Genomic DNA, 14,423 nt, shown 5'->3' with positions numbered 1-14,423 from the left:
AGACATATAGATCAATGGAATCGAATTGAGAATTCAGAGATAGACCCTCAGATCTATGGCCGACTGATCTTTGATAAGGCCCCCAAAGTCACCGAACTGAGCCATAATGGTCTTTTCAACAAATGGGGCTGGGAGAGTTGGATATCCATATCCAAAAGAATGAAAGAGGACCCCTACCTCACCCCCTACACAAAAATTAACTCAAAATGGACCAAAGATCTCAATATAAAAGAAAGTACCATAAAACTCCTAGAAGATAATGTAGGAAAACATCTTCAAGACCTTGTATTAGGAGGCCACTTCCTAGACTTTACACCCAAAGCACAAGCAACAAAAGAGAAAATAGATAAATGGGAACTCCTCAAGCTTAGAAGTTTCTGCACCTCAAAGGAATTTCTCAAAAAGGTAAAGAGGCAGCCAACTCAATGGGAAAAAATTTTTGGAATCCATGTATCTGACAAAAGACTGATATCTTGCATATACAAAGAAATCCTACAACTCAATGACAATAGTACAGACAGCCCAATTATAAAATGGGCAAAAGATATGAAAAGACAGTTCTCTGAAGAGGAAATACAAATGGCCAAGAAACACATGAAAAAATGTTCAGCTTCACTAGCTATTAGAGAGATGCAAATTAAGACCACAATGAGATACCATCTAACACCGGTTTGAATGGCTGCCATTAAACAAACAGGAAACTACAAATGCTGGAGGGGATGTGGAGAAATTGGAACACTTATTCATTGTTGGTGGGACTGTATAATGGTTCAGCCACTCTGGAAGTCAGTCTGGCAGTTCCTTAGAAAACTAGATATAGAGCTACCATTCGATCCAGCGATTGCACTTCTCGGTATATACCCGGAAGATCGGAAAGCAGTGACACGAACAGATATCTGCACGCCAATGTTCATAGCAGCATTATTCACAATTGCCAAGAGATGGAAACAACCCAAATGTCCATCAACAGATGAGTGGATAAATATAATGTGGTATATACACACGATGGAATACTACGCGGCAGTAAGAAGGAACGATCTGGTGAAACATATGACAACATGGATGAACCTTGAAGACATAATGCTGAGCGAAATAAGCCAGGCACAAAAAGAGAAATATTATATGCTACCACTAATGTGAACTTTGAAAAATGTAAAACAAATGGTTTATAATGTAGAATGTAGGGGAACTAGCAGTAGAGAGCAATTAAGGAAGGGGGAACAATAATCCAAGAAGAACAGATAAGCTATTTAACGTTCTGGGGATGCCCAGAAATGACTATGGTCTGTTAATTTCTGATGGAGGTAGTAGGAACAAGTTCACTGAAATGTTGCTATATTATGTAACTTTCTTGGGGTAAAGTAGGAACATGTTGGAAGTTAAGCAGTTATCTTAGGTTAGTTGTCTTTTTCTTACTCCCTTGTTATGGTCTCTTTGAAATGTTCTTTTATTGTATGTTTGTTTTCTTTTTAACTTTTTTTTTCATACAGTTGATTTAAAAAAGAAGGGAAAGTTAAAAAAAAAAAAGAAAAGAAAAAAGACAAACAAGGAAAAAAAAAAAAAAAGATGTAGTGCCCCCTTGAGGAGCCTGTGGAGAATGCAGGGGTATTCGCCTACCCCACCTCCATGGTTGCTAACATGACCACAGACATAGGGGACTGGTGGTTTGATGGGTTGAGCCCTCTACCATAAGTTTTACCCTTGGGAAGACGGTTGCTGCAAAGGAGAGGCTAGGCCTCCCTATATTTGTGCCTAAGAGTCTCCTCCTGAATGCCTCTTTGTTGCTCAGATGTGGCCCTCTCTCTCTGGCTAAGCCAACTTGAAAGGTGAAATCACTGCCCTCCCCACTACGTGGGACCAGACACCCAGGGGAGTGAATCTCCCTGGCAACGTGGAATATGACTCCCGGAGAGGAATGTAGACCCGGCATCGTGGGATGGAGAACATCTTCTTGACCAAAAGGGGGATGTGAAAGGAAATGAAATAAGCTTCAGTGGCAGAGAGATTCCAAAACGAGCCGAGAGATCACTCTGGTGGGCACTCTTACGCACACTTTAGACAACCTTTTTAAGGTTCTAAAGAATTGGGGTAGCTGGTGGTGGATACCTGAAACTATTAAACTACAACCCAGAACCCATGAATCTCGAAGACAGTTGTATAAAAATGTAGCTTATGAGGGGTGACAATGGGATTGGGAATGCCATAAGGACCAAACTCCACTTTATCTAGTTTATGGATGGATGTGTAGAAAAGTAGGGGAAGGAAACAAACAGACAAAGGTACCCAGTGTTCTTTTTTACTTCAATTGCTCTTTTTCACTCTAATTATTATTCTTGTTATTTTTGTGTGTGTGCTAATGAAGGTGTCAGGGATTGATTTAGGTGATGAATGTACAACTATGTAATGGTACTGTAAACAATCGAAAGTACAATTTGTTTTGTATGACTGCGTGGTATGTGAATATATCTCAATAAAATGATGATTAAAAAAATGCATTGATCAAGCAAACCCATTTTTCTTCCTTATAATTTATCAATAACATATTTAACTGCCAATCAAAGCTTCTGATTATCACACGATCATCAGTGATACCATCCCTGGGAGGATATAGTTCATATAAAAATCAATGGTGTTTTCCTCTTAGGTTTAAATGTACTGGAATAGCTAGAAGTAAATACCTGAAACTACCAAACTCCAACCCAGTAGTCTGGACTCCTGAAGACGATGATATAATAAATGTAGATTACAAGGGGTGACAGTGTGATTGTGAAAACCGTGTGGATCACACTCCCTTTATCTAGTGTATGGATGGATGAGTAGAAAAATGGGGATAAAAACTAAATGACAAATAGGGCGGGATGGGGGGATGGTTTGGGTGTTCTTTTTTTACTTTTATTTTTTATTCTTATTCTGATTTTTTCTGATGTAAGGAAGGTGTTCGGAAGTAGATTGTGGTGATGAATACATAACTGTATGATCATACTGTGAACAGATGATTGTATACCATGGATGATTGTATGGTATGTGAATATATTTCAATAAAACTGAATTAAAAAAAAAATCAATGGTGTTTTAAATTAGTTCCTACAGCTTTGCTGTGCTGAGACCTAATTTGCATTACCCTTTTCTTATTTTTGTTTTTGTTGTTGTTTATTTTGTTTTGTTTAAGATATTGAAGTAAGCAGCCAGTTCTTTACTCTGAAAAACACTAACTTTGTGGATGACGGCTTGTGTTTGAATATCAGATCATCTAGGGCAATTTCTAACATTTTTAATTAATGTGCACACTTTTTCCCTTTCATTAAGCTTTTTGCTGACACCATTCACTCTCTCCATTCCACTTCTCCAGAAAGCCTCCTGCCCCTATGGAAGGGATCCATAAACAAAACTCATTGCCTCCCATAAACTTAGGGAATTCAGGAATCCAAAACATCAAGTTAAGAAAAAATTTTTAAAAGTGTACATTCCCAATTATCAAGGAACCCATCTCCCCAGGCCTGCACTCTTCTGGAATCTTTTAGAAGGTGTCACATGGCTTGCACTCCCTGGCTAGGACAACACAGGAGAGCCTATCTCCACATCTTCTGTGGTTTCAGCTCCCATCATTAACCCTTCTAAATCCATGCCTTAGGCCAGGCTTCTTTCCAAAACTCTTGTGCCACCTTTCCATCGCCCACATGAGGCAGACCGCATGAGACAGCTCAACCTAGAGGCCCCACAGAAGCCCAATGTGCTCACAATTTAACTCACCATCCTTTCCCATCCTAGTGTCAAACCCGTTTCTTCTGAACTGCTTATCTTGGAAATATGGAGCCCAGATTTGGAGTGCAACCCTTATCTCCCATCTCTCTCTCATTCTAAAGTGACTGTCACCAAGTCCTATTGATTCTACCTCCTAATTGGCTTTGTTTCTAATGCCTTCTCCCCCTTTGCCCCCGTTGCATCTATCCAAGTCTGGGGCTCATGATCTTTTGTGGGCTTCATGACGATGGATCTGTTCTCTCTGTTCTCCCTGCCTGGGTCCTTCCCACTGCACCAACCCTCTACATCAGACGCAGACTTTTCTTTTAAAAATTCTGGGGCTCTCCTCCTTAAAAGCTTTCCATAGCTTCCCCAGTGCCTGTAGGGTAAAATGCAAATTCCTTAGAATGGTATGTAAGGCCCTGCTCTGCCTGCCTCTCCAGGCCCTGCTCTGGCCACACTGTCCCTAACGCTCTCCTCTAGTCCTCTTTCCCCACCTTGCTGCCCCGTCTCAGTGTTGCCTCTGCCTGGGATGTCTTCCTTCCCACACACCGCCCCCATCCTTCAATGCCCAGCGCAAATGTCAAATGCTTCTCTGGTGTTCCTGGGCCTCTGGGTGGAGTCTCAATGACATCACACGGTATTGAAATTATTCATTTGTCTATCTTCTTGAAGAAATGATACACACTGTGCCTCCAAGTCCAGAATGGTGACTTATGCTTCTGTAGCGCTCCTTTGAGGGCACATAGTAGGTGCTCACTAAACATCTGTCAAAATACCAATGAAGTTGAAACCTGGGGCCAATGCTATTCAATTCCAGGGAATCCATAGGGAATGAAGCTTCCCAGCCTTTGCCAGCTTGCCCACGGGATCTGGCCACCCAAGCTTGGCTAGTAATATGAGTGTATATAGCTTTCTTTAGTCACATATTTAAACTAGGAAAGAATAAGACATGGAAATTCAGATGTAATAATAGCCGATACTTACATAGTACTTACTATGTGCTGGGTACAGTTCTAATTTCTTTACTATTATTATCTCTATTTTACAAATATGAAAACTGAGGTTAAGTCACCCTCTGCCCATTAGTGTAAATGGTGGTTTGAATCCAGGGAATCTGGCTGTAGAGTCTGTGCTTCCACCTGCCACAATATATCACCCCTGGTATAATCATTAAAATAATAGGTAATTGCTAACAGATCTTGAGTGCCCACCATGCACCAGGCTCTGTTCTAAATACTTTCCATGATTTATTTTATGGTGAATCTTGGGTAACTGACCTAGTAGTGCTTCCATTTCCTCACCTGTAAAATGGGATAAAAATGCCTCCAACTTCAGAGATTTGTTGTGATGACTGAATAAGGTAATATGTGCAAATATTAGAATCGTGCAGATCTTTCTGCTTTAAATGAGCTGTTTGTTCATGCAACCCAATGGTTACTCACAGCTTTAGAGGGGTAAAGGTGGGGAAAGTGAAAGAAAATCACTGAAGGTAGTGCCTGGCGGAGAACCAGGAGGACAAAAACTTAAATGAGGGCACCCTGTTGGCGGTAAACCCAAAGTGAAGTGGCTAAAACTGAAGTGCTCACCTATTGTACCAGAACAAAGCCACAAAGGCCCTCCAGACTAACCACCATCATCAAAGGTGGGTCTAGCCCACTTGTTGCTACTGCTGTTGTTTAAAACCGTAGGGAAGTCACAGCCTCTCTAATCCTGTTTCCACTTCTGGAAAATTAGTTGCGTGGATTGGGCCCTCAGACGTCCCACCCGCTGTACATTTTCTGACCCCATCGCCCCGGTTCTCTCTTGCTCACCAAGATACTTTATTAACCTCTCCTTCTTTGCAGTCCCGGAAGAAGACTTGCTTCCTCCTTTTCAAAGCCACACTTTTCCCTGTCACCCAGGGACTCTGATGCTGTTTGTATCCCTCCCTCTCACTGCATCTTTAATATTTCCCACTCCATTGGTTAATTTCTTTTGTCTTCAAAAACATGCATGTGGGCCCCCAAATGTGAGAAAATTTGCTCAAATCTACTTTCTCTAACTACCACCCCACGGATCTCTCCTTTACCTAATTTATTGAGTGACCCTTAGCTCTCTGCCCATTGCTTTACCAATCCTTGAAATAACCTCTCTGTAATGACTTCAGATAACTCTCCATTCCTGAAGGAGGCAAGGGATAAAGAATTCCTTAGCCAATCTAGCGGAAATAGGTTGAATACTTGTAACTTAATAGAAGAGATACAAAGGGTTTTCTTCTGCTTTGCTGAAGAAAAGGGAGCTGAAGAAATTATTACCAAACATTTCTTTGCTTTTATGGTGTTTTTTGTGGGAAAGTAGGAGGTGGGAAGGGGAGGCATATTGCTCTTAAGAGATGGAGAGAGAGCAGAAAGAAGAGAAGAGAGAATGACGATAAGGGACGTGCAACACAGGAGCCGGGGTGGGGCCCTGGGACAGTGAAGCTGCTTTGAAGGACTGGAAAAGAGAAAATTACAGGAGAGAGAAGAGGCATTTGTGGGAAGGAGAAGGGGCCAGAGTGAGGCAAGTGTAAATATCGGCTGGATGAGAAAAAAGGAGGCCAAGAAGTTAGTGTGAAAATTGGAATAAGGAATTGCATTCCATCAGGTGAGGTAAGACAGTGAGTCTGGCTCTTTGGATGTCTCCAAACACAGAAGTGCATGCAGGAGGGCTGCCTTAGGTTTAAGAATTTTAGTGAGGCTATTTGGTAATGAGAAACTCTGCACTGGCCCTTTGTTTGCTATTGCTTCTTTCTCCTTTGGTTCTTAAATGAGGGTTTTGTTTTATTTGGAGGTGCCATCCCTTATATTTCCGAATTTTATCTCTCTTTGCACTTTTCTTGGAATTAAATAAGTGTAGGATCAGAGAAAACTAGAAAGTGGGTGAAAGTAAATAAATTGAGTTATGCTTTTGAAATTGCTTTCTTACTCTGTTAGGTCTGCTATGTCAGAAAATGACACTGGCAAAAATCAACAAAAATACATTCCTGAAGGTCAGTGGTCACTGGGCCTTTGAAAAGCAGCCTGCTGTCAGCCTGAGCTGCTCACTGAAGTCATTCAATGAAGGAGGTCACGGATGGTAGTGTTGGACCTCTCAGACAGGAAGGCCAGCTGGAGATGCCCAGGCAGGGCATGATGGCAAAGACTAATGCGACCCCAAAGTGCCTGTTTGTGGCTTTAGGTTGGTTAAAACAAACAAACAAAAACAACCCAACAGCTATTTCATCATCCTGCCTTACCAGCCAGGTCGGTTTGCTTTTCTTTTTATAAGGTGGCAGGAAAACACATTCCATTTTGGCTCTGGGGTGAAATACTCTCTAGCTCTTTGAGATACATAAGCATTCACATGGTCCCAGAGGGCTCCATTACTTTCTTGCTTTAATAAACTTGACAGGCTGTGTGAACTTTTAATGTCCTGCTTTCTTGGGATGATTTTAGTAATGGATTCATATATAAGCATTTTAAATAACTGAAAGAAAATAGAGATTGGCTTATCTTTGTTACTGGAGAAAATATATCCTATCAGCTAGCCCTAGAAGTCAGGAAAATTAGCTTCTCTGGGACGGGACATTAAATCCCCATTATCTTGATTAATCACCGCCTGTGCTAAATGCTTGAGCAGGCTGAGGAAACTTCATTTAGCTACAGACTAGTCATTGTTCATGGGCTTCCATCAGGATCGGTGGATGTCCTTGAGCAACCTTCAGTTTCAGAAAGACTTAGAAAGCACTCATCATGTGGCAAGGGAAGTTATTTCCCATTTATTAGAAGCTTTGATCGGGAGCCATAAATAATATATTGAGAAACGATGAATAGAAGAAGATAAATGCATTTACTTCTTAGTAAGTTACACTGTCTAATATGATGCATCTTTGAAAATCTTGGAGAAAGGTGGAGCATTTGAAGGAACGTAGTGAAGAGTCCTTTGGAGCCAAAAGGCAAGGAACCACTGTTGAAATGTATCTTTGTCTTAATTGCATCACTATTGACTGACTTTTTGGTTCAGACTTACTATCAAATGTAAAAAGAACCTCATGAAAGCAATGCTCTGGGCTCTGACAGCTGCTACTGGGTCCCAGTCTCACCAATAGGAAGGAAAACCAGATGCCAGAGACAAGAGAAATGAGCAGATGTGCACAGACCACTGAGGGACAACATGGCTGTTGGATCAGCAACAATTGTGAGGATCCCTTTGCTGGTATTCTGAATTAGCAGGCGTTCTTCTGGATCTGCTACATCTTTATCTCTGCATGTACAGTCTGTGGCAAAGGAAAAAGGTCATCCAACTTAAGCTTGAGAAACATGGAAGCTGGGCATTGGCCAGGGGAGATGCAGTTTTTGTTGAGTGACTGTTATTTGACCTGAAAATAACAATTACATTTTTTAAAATATTCACTTTATTATTATCATTATTAAAGAAGATTATTATGGGTGGAAGAGATAGGAAGTGGGTTGCTTGGATATATTCTGAGGACTTTGAAATAAAACTTGCCAAGGCCATTTTTCTAGAACCACACTATCCAGAACAGTGGCCCAATCACATGTGGCTTTTAAATTTAAACTCATAAAAATTAAATGAAATTAAACATTCAGCTTCTCAATCACACTAGCCACATTTCCAGTGTTCAATAGCTAGAGGCTATTGTGTCAGCACAAATGAAGAACATTTCCATCATTGCAGAAAGTTCTATTGGACAGAGCTCCTAGAATTTTTGAGTCCCTTTTCAAATATTATATAGCTGCCTTATTTGTATTCCTACCCTTTTGAAATGTTTCATTATAAAATAGAGCTAATGAGCTCTCCTTCAAAGGACTGCTGTGAAATTTAAATGAGATGTTAACCACATGTAAAGCATTTATCCCATATTATGATGCTTAACATCAAGGCCATTCAGACTTCGGCAAATCACATTCGTATTTTTAAAGTACCTGTAGCCTAAAAAGTGTTTTGTAACAATTTCCTTGGGAATCAGACTGTCTTTGTGGAAAAAAATCACTCATCATGATTGATGAGTGCCTCTCTCAGAACCATAAGCAGCGTAATGAAAATCCCTTATGGGTGTCAACATTTCTAGCCTTGAATCCATTTTTTTTAAGTCCAATGAGATGAAAAATCTCTGCAAAGAGGTGTTTATTCTGTAGGTCTCAACACAGCCTTGGGCCCAGACAGGCAAACTGGTTGCTCTAACGGGAACCTTGTATACATAGCAAGGACAATTACTTTGGGTCACAGCTGCCAACATGATTTAGCAAACTCCCTCTGTGTGAAGCACTGATCATTCCCTCCCAAATGGGCCCAAACTCACTGCAACAGTGCAGACCTACCTGAGCTTTCCTCTGCTACAGGCTCTTGGAGGTCTTTTGTGATTTGCATTCCTTAGGCAAATGGAATTTAAATTCCTTGGGCAAATTTCATCCTGATGAAACACAAAATTGACATGCATGCCATGATCTCATTGTTTAGGATTTCTGCTTTATAACCATTAACGTATGCTTCAACAGGCAGGTGGGGTAAAGCATTTGGACTAAATTCCACTTAGCTTTCATGAACGCTCCCTGACATTTGAATAGCCCTTGTTTTCTGAAGCACCTTCATAAATACCTCAGTAGTACTTCATGATGTTCTTGGGTGGTGACAGGGGCACGGTGATTGCAATAAGTCACAGGATCTGGGAAGCCTTCAGCCCGTGAAGCAATGGAAGATCAAGGGTCGGGAGGGTTGCAAATGTCTGATTGTTCTCTACTTGCTAATGTGGAAAATCATGTCTCCATGTTTCATAAGGGAATCCCTGATTGCACATTCCAAACCATATCTTCAATTTGCTAAGACAGGACTACAAACTCTTAGAGCCGTGCAACTGAAACAAAACTTCTGCCTCTTACTTATCCTGACTTATTTCCTTTCTCTTTGGTCATCTTAATAACAGGTGACAGAATGGTTTCATTTCTTTGGGACTGACTGACTAATGTAGTGATTTTGCTAGGGACTTCCATCTTCTAGATTCTTTCCAGATTCTGATGCTGAGGCCATGGTGGATTGGTTCTTGCTGTGAGAATCCGGCCTCTGGATTAGGGGAAGATCTGAAAATGCACAATGGTCTGGGATAGTGGGCCTAAGCTGGAATCTCAGCTCCAGGGCTTACAGGTCTGAGGACTTTAATTCCTTACTCTAAGCCACATCCTCAGTGTAGAACGATGACAATACCTGTCCTTCATGGAGTGCACGTGAGGCTTAAACAAATGCATATATAATGGCCCAAAGTGGTATAAAGACACATGAATATAGCTATAAAGTTCACACACCTCTGTAGCCTCTGCCTCTCACTGCACACATACATCCTTAAGTAGTGATGGAAAACACCAATTTAGGACTGATAAGCTGAGCATTTAACTTCCTTAATTTTGTTTTCGACTTTACTTTTCAAAAACCTCACTTAGTCTATAACAGCCTTGGAATACCTCTTAAAGAACCATTTGATTTTGTTAGCATTTTCAAAATTACTCCAGAAACAAATGGTAGACTGGTTGCTTTGGGTATGACAATTACCTAGAGTTAAAATGTTCAGTAACCCTCCCGAGTACATAGCAACTTTGCCCTAATGCTGACTAAAGGCGTTATAATTTCCATTTTAATAGTCATGCTGTATTTCCAGTTCTGAGCAGTATGAGGTAACACAGGTATTGAAAAACTGACTAAATGAATTAAGAAAAATCAGTGATAGGACAAAAGCAATTACCAGTGGGTGCTGGTGAGAGCTTTACTCCATTCTGGTAACCTTAGGTATAGCCCATTAGTAACTCAGAACTATTTCAGAACTATTCAAACAAACAAAAGCATTAAAATGGCTTTACTGGCCTAAAATAATTTGATTTTCATTTGATGCAGCTCTGAGGAAAAGTCAAATAAAAATGCCTTTGGTGTGTGTGCATAATTTTAAAAATTATAATCAGGTTGGTTTTTTCCCCCCTCTTCTGATCAGCCTAAGTATTCATCATAATAAGACCTCTTGCAAGAGTGGCCTCACAATGTATTGTAGAAATGAAATTGGTTAAAATTCCATCACAAAGAACCTTTTAACTTAGAATCAGGATCCACAGGCTCTTTGTCAGCTTAAACTTTAAAAGCCCATTAGGTTTGAACAATTCCCAATCTCCGTAAACTCAAAATGGGCATCCACAAGCCAAAGAAAGGGCTAAAGACAGATGGCATCCCAGATTCTCTTCCCTTTCAAATAAAACCCAACTCAACCATTCAGTTTAGTAAATAATAAATTTATTACGTGCTACAGGTACAAAACACTGAAAAGCTGCTGTAGGAGATTAAATAGGTATGTGGATAAGCCCTGCCCTCAAAGAGCTTACAATCTAGGCAGGCAGTCACACAAAGGAGTCCTGGCAATAATGCTTTAGGTCATCTAAGCAGGTTCTTTAAAATGTTCACAGCCTTTGAATTCTTCTCTCATTAAATATGCAAGGAATCCTTTCACCAGCAAAGCCAAACAGTGGGAAAGAGACCTTTTTGTAGAATTAGGTGACCGTGGTTTTGCTTATGAGCATCTTTCCGTAGCTGTTGCTTATTCTTGCATCTTTCTCAGCATCATTTCCTAACTGGACCTTTGTTTGGAGTCTCTGTGCTTCTTGAACCTTCACCAGAGCTTCCTGTTTGTTAGTGAGTGGCTCAGTTGCAGTTTGGCCTTGCAATGATTTGCAGTCCAATTTTTCCTTCAGCAAACCTGTATCTTGATTTTAGTTGACGCTAGAATGATATGGCTTTGGAATTTGTGGTTTTAAGGGTGGGGGTGAAATACAATACAAAGGAAAGCAGACCAGACTTTTCCCTTATTTTAAACATTTAATAGTGCACTTATATTGATTATATTCTGTACAGATATAGAGCAAATTATAAACCTCTTCCTTTTACTTTTTTTTCCCATTTAGACTGTATTCACGTCAAGTGTATTTACAATAGGAAAAAAAAAAGTCTTGAGGTACAAAACCCAAAAGAATATATCTGAGGTATAAATACAAGTATACTTTAAATAATAATCTTTATCATGCTTTAGCTATGTTTGAAAGCACAGTGGACATGTGTACACATTTAATAGAATGATCTATACAACATACAATCTTACAAATCTGAAAGCCATAAAATTGAATATACAAGTATATCTTCTTGAGGAACACTGATATCCAAAATACTCAAATTTTAAAACTCTAATCTGCTCCCCTTCCCCAAATTCTTCAAAGAACCTCTGAAATAACACTGACAATGGTAAATTATGTTATAACAAAATAAAAATCCTTCTTACAACTCTCATTCATACGTTATTCACTTTTTATCCATACAAAATAAATTTATTAATACTGTCTCTTGAGTCAATCTTTACCATTACAGTAAAACCTGTATAAAGACCACCCTTCCAAAAACCTGTGCTTACTGCTAATTTCCATTACCACTAAAATATTATCCAAGGACACTATAAAGGAAATGAAAAAGACGTAGAAAAAATAAAACAAAAAAATAAGTCTTAAAACCAGAAAACCTATTTGCTGTTAAGGGCAAACCCAATTAATAAATGTGTGCAGCTTTCAGAAATGCTATTAATAAATTAAAAAAGAAAGAAAAAAAGAGCTGTGGTTGGGCTGAATTTACAGGGATTTCCTTTGGAGATACAGTTTCCCCTATTTAAAGAGTTTCTACTATAAACATGAAAATGCAAATAATTCTAACAAGTAAAACATTCTGATGCTTGATTTGGTAATGTTAGAGTGTTGCATTCTCACATCTCAACTTAAAAGTACTTTGGAGCCAGTAAGTGGAGACTACACTGGTTAAAAATGACATTGCTATTTGCAATCAGGACTAAAAACAATCTGCATTTGAAATGGGATATGAGAGCAAATCACCATCGCTTAATTTAAGATAAAGAAGAGGTTGGTGGAGAAGAAATACACTTAATAACTCAGAAGAAAAAAAAAACAGTAAATGAACTCAGGTGCTGGGTCCCCTTTCTGAAGACCCCTGGGTAGTCAGATATTCCAGGTTAAACTGAACCCAACACATCAATATCCTTCTAGCTAAGTGTCTCAGTGTGCCAGACACTGCATTCCAACTTAGACGTCTATGCCATTCAACCAGCAACAACACACATTCACACATTCCTCTGTGCAAACCTTTCTTTGCTCATCTCAGTGAAAAAACATGTCAAAGAGTACCAACTATTCCAGTGGATACACCAGTCCCTCAACACACTGCAAATAAAATGACATACACCAATACCACAAGAGAATGAAATATCTTCATCATCTTCCATAATGTATTTAAAGAGTTTTGCTTCTCAGAAGCAATTTGAATAAGAATACAAATACATTTTTTTTTGCAGAGTCTTATACATTCCAGTTAAGATCTATAACATAGACCTTAAACAAACAGGAAGCAGCTTTAAAAATGTATCAAATCTCTACTCCTACAGTCCAACTTGTAGTTTCCTTTGTTTTGGGAAAGACCCATGCGTCTAAGAACTTGCAAGTGTTCTAGAAACAAACCCTTGGGTGGCAGATGCAGTTGCTTTGCCTCAGTAATCACCTAGATTTGTTGTCTTTAGTCTCAGTGTTCTGACTGCTGAAAGAGTCCCGGATCTTTACAACCTCGGCTGCACACAAATGTCCAAAAGATTTGGTATACCACTCTGGCATGTGGCCTCTGTAAGAGAAGGGAAAAAGTGGGTGAATTCTTCAGTTGCAAAGTGCTGAAATAAGCTGAAGGGAATTCTGAATACAGGTCTATTTGTGAGCAGCAAAATGTGTAAGCCAAGATAACTCTTATTATTCCAAAGTAATCTCCTGGCATGTCCATTAAACATTTGGGACATTTCTTAAGGAGCACCACAATAGGTACAAATATCAAGTGAAACTGTTCAGGGAAAGCTTTGGCATAGATAGCAAATACAGATCATGTGGACACTTGAAGAAGTACTAAGATGTGAAGGTTTCAAGTGAAAATTTATTTAACATGACAGCCACTTTGGAAAAAAGAGTTTGCAGCAGTTTATTTTTCAGTCTGTACTGCTTGCTGCATTTCACTAACTTTCGGATATGAATATGTATTCATCTACGGCAGCAGGTATATGCCAAATTAATTACTAAAAGTGCACGTCACATTATTCAAACATCTTCCAGTACAAAAATGAGAAATGCTTTGCTAGTTCAAACTCATAAAATTTAAATTCATAGCCAAACGACCGAATCTGGATTGCTTGACTACATTTCCTACAGAATTGAAATTTAGGAAGCAGCGTCCAAAAGAGCAAGAAACAAGAAGGCATTTCTTTAGTAGCACCTGTATTCATAAAGCAACCAAGATACAGTGATGGACTTGTTTTAATTTAAGCCATTCTCTGCAGCACAGAATCTTTTTCACAGCCCTCACCTATGTCACAAAATCAGCGTCAGAACATACCTTAAATCAGCTCTGCATATGTAGGTGAGTTTGGACTTTCCTGACCCGCAGGGTTCAATCAGATACCTGGACAGGAGTACGTTAACCCGCACGCCCGCCACAGGTGCTCGGTCGTGATCCACGGAGGTGAGTAAAAGGGCACATGCTCCTTTGGGTAAGTTAGTTCTCCAGGTTCTGTAGAGATAACACCAGAGGAGGGAAAAATG

The 14,423-nt window shown here is 39.7% G+C and overlaps 1 protein-coding gene across 5 annotated transcripts in view; it reads right to left on the bottom strand.

Annotated features, from left to right (window-relative positions):
* Window positions 1-11,009: 11,009 nt before the first annotated feature.
* DLC1 (DLC1 Rho GTPase activating protein) overlaps window positions 11,010-14,423 on the bottom strand; it is a 438,081-nt gene continuing 434,667 nt past the window's right edge. For all 5 annotated transcript variants that reach the window (XM_037831250.1, XM_037831249.1, XM_037831252.1 and 2 more), the window contains 2 exons: window positions 14,218-14,391; window positions 11,010-13,461 (listed from right to left, as the gene is read on the bottom strand). In XM_037831250.1, coding sequence (XP_037687178.1) covers window positions 13,341-13,461; window positions 14,218-14,391 — 295 coding nt within the window. In that variant the 3' untranslated portion in view covers window positions 11,010-13,340. The remainder of the gene's footprint in view (window positions 13,462-14,217; window positions 14,392-14,423) is intronic.

The sequence above is a fragment of the Choloepus didactylus genome, chromosome 3 (genome assembly GCF_015220235.1).
Source record: "Choloepus didactylus isolate mChoDid1 chromosome 3, mChoDid1.pri, whole genome shotgun sequence".
Classification (NCBI taxonomy): Eukaryota; Metazoa; Chordata; class Mammalia; order Pilosa; family Megalonychidae; genus Choloepus; species Choloepus didactylus.
The sequence above is the reverse complement of the archived record's forward strand: the minus strand, read 5'-3'. Positions and strand labels throughout refer to the sequence as shown.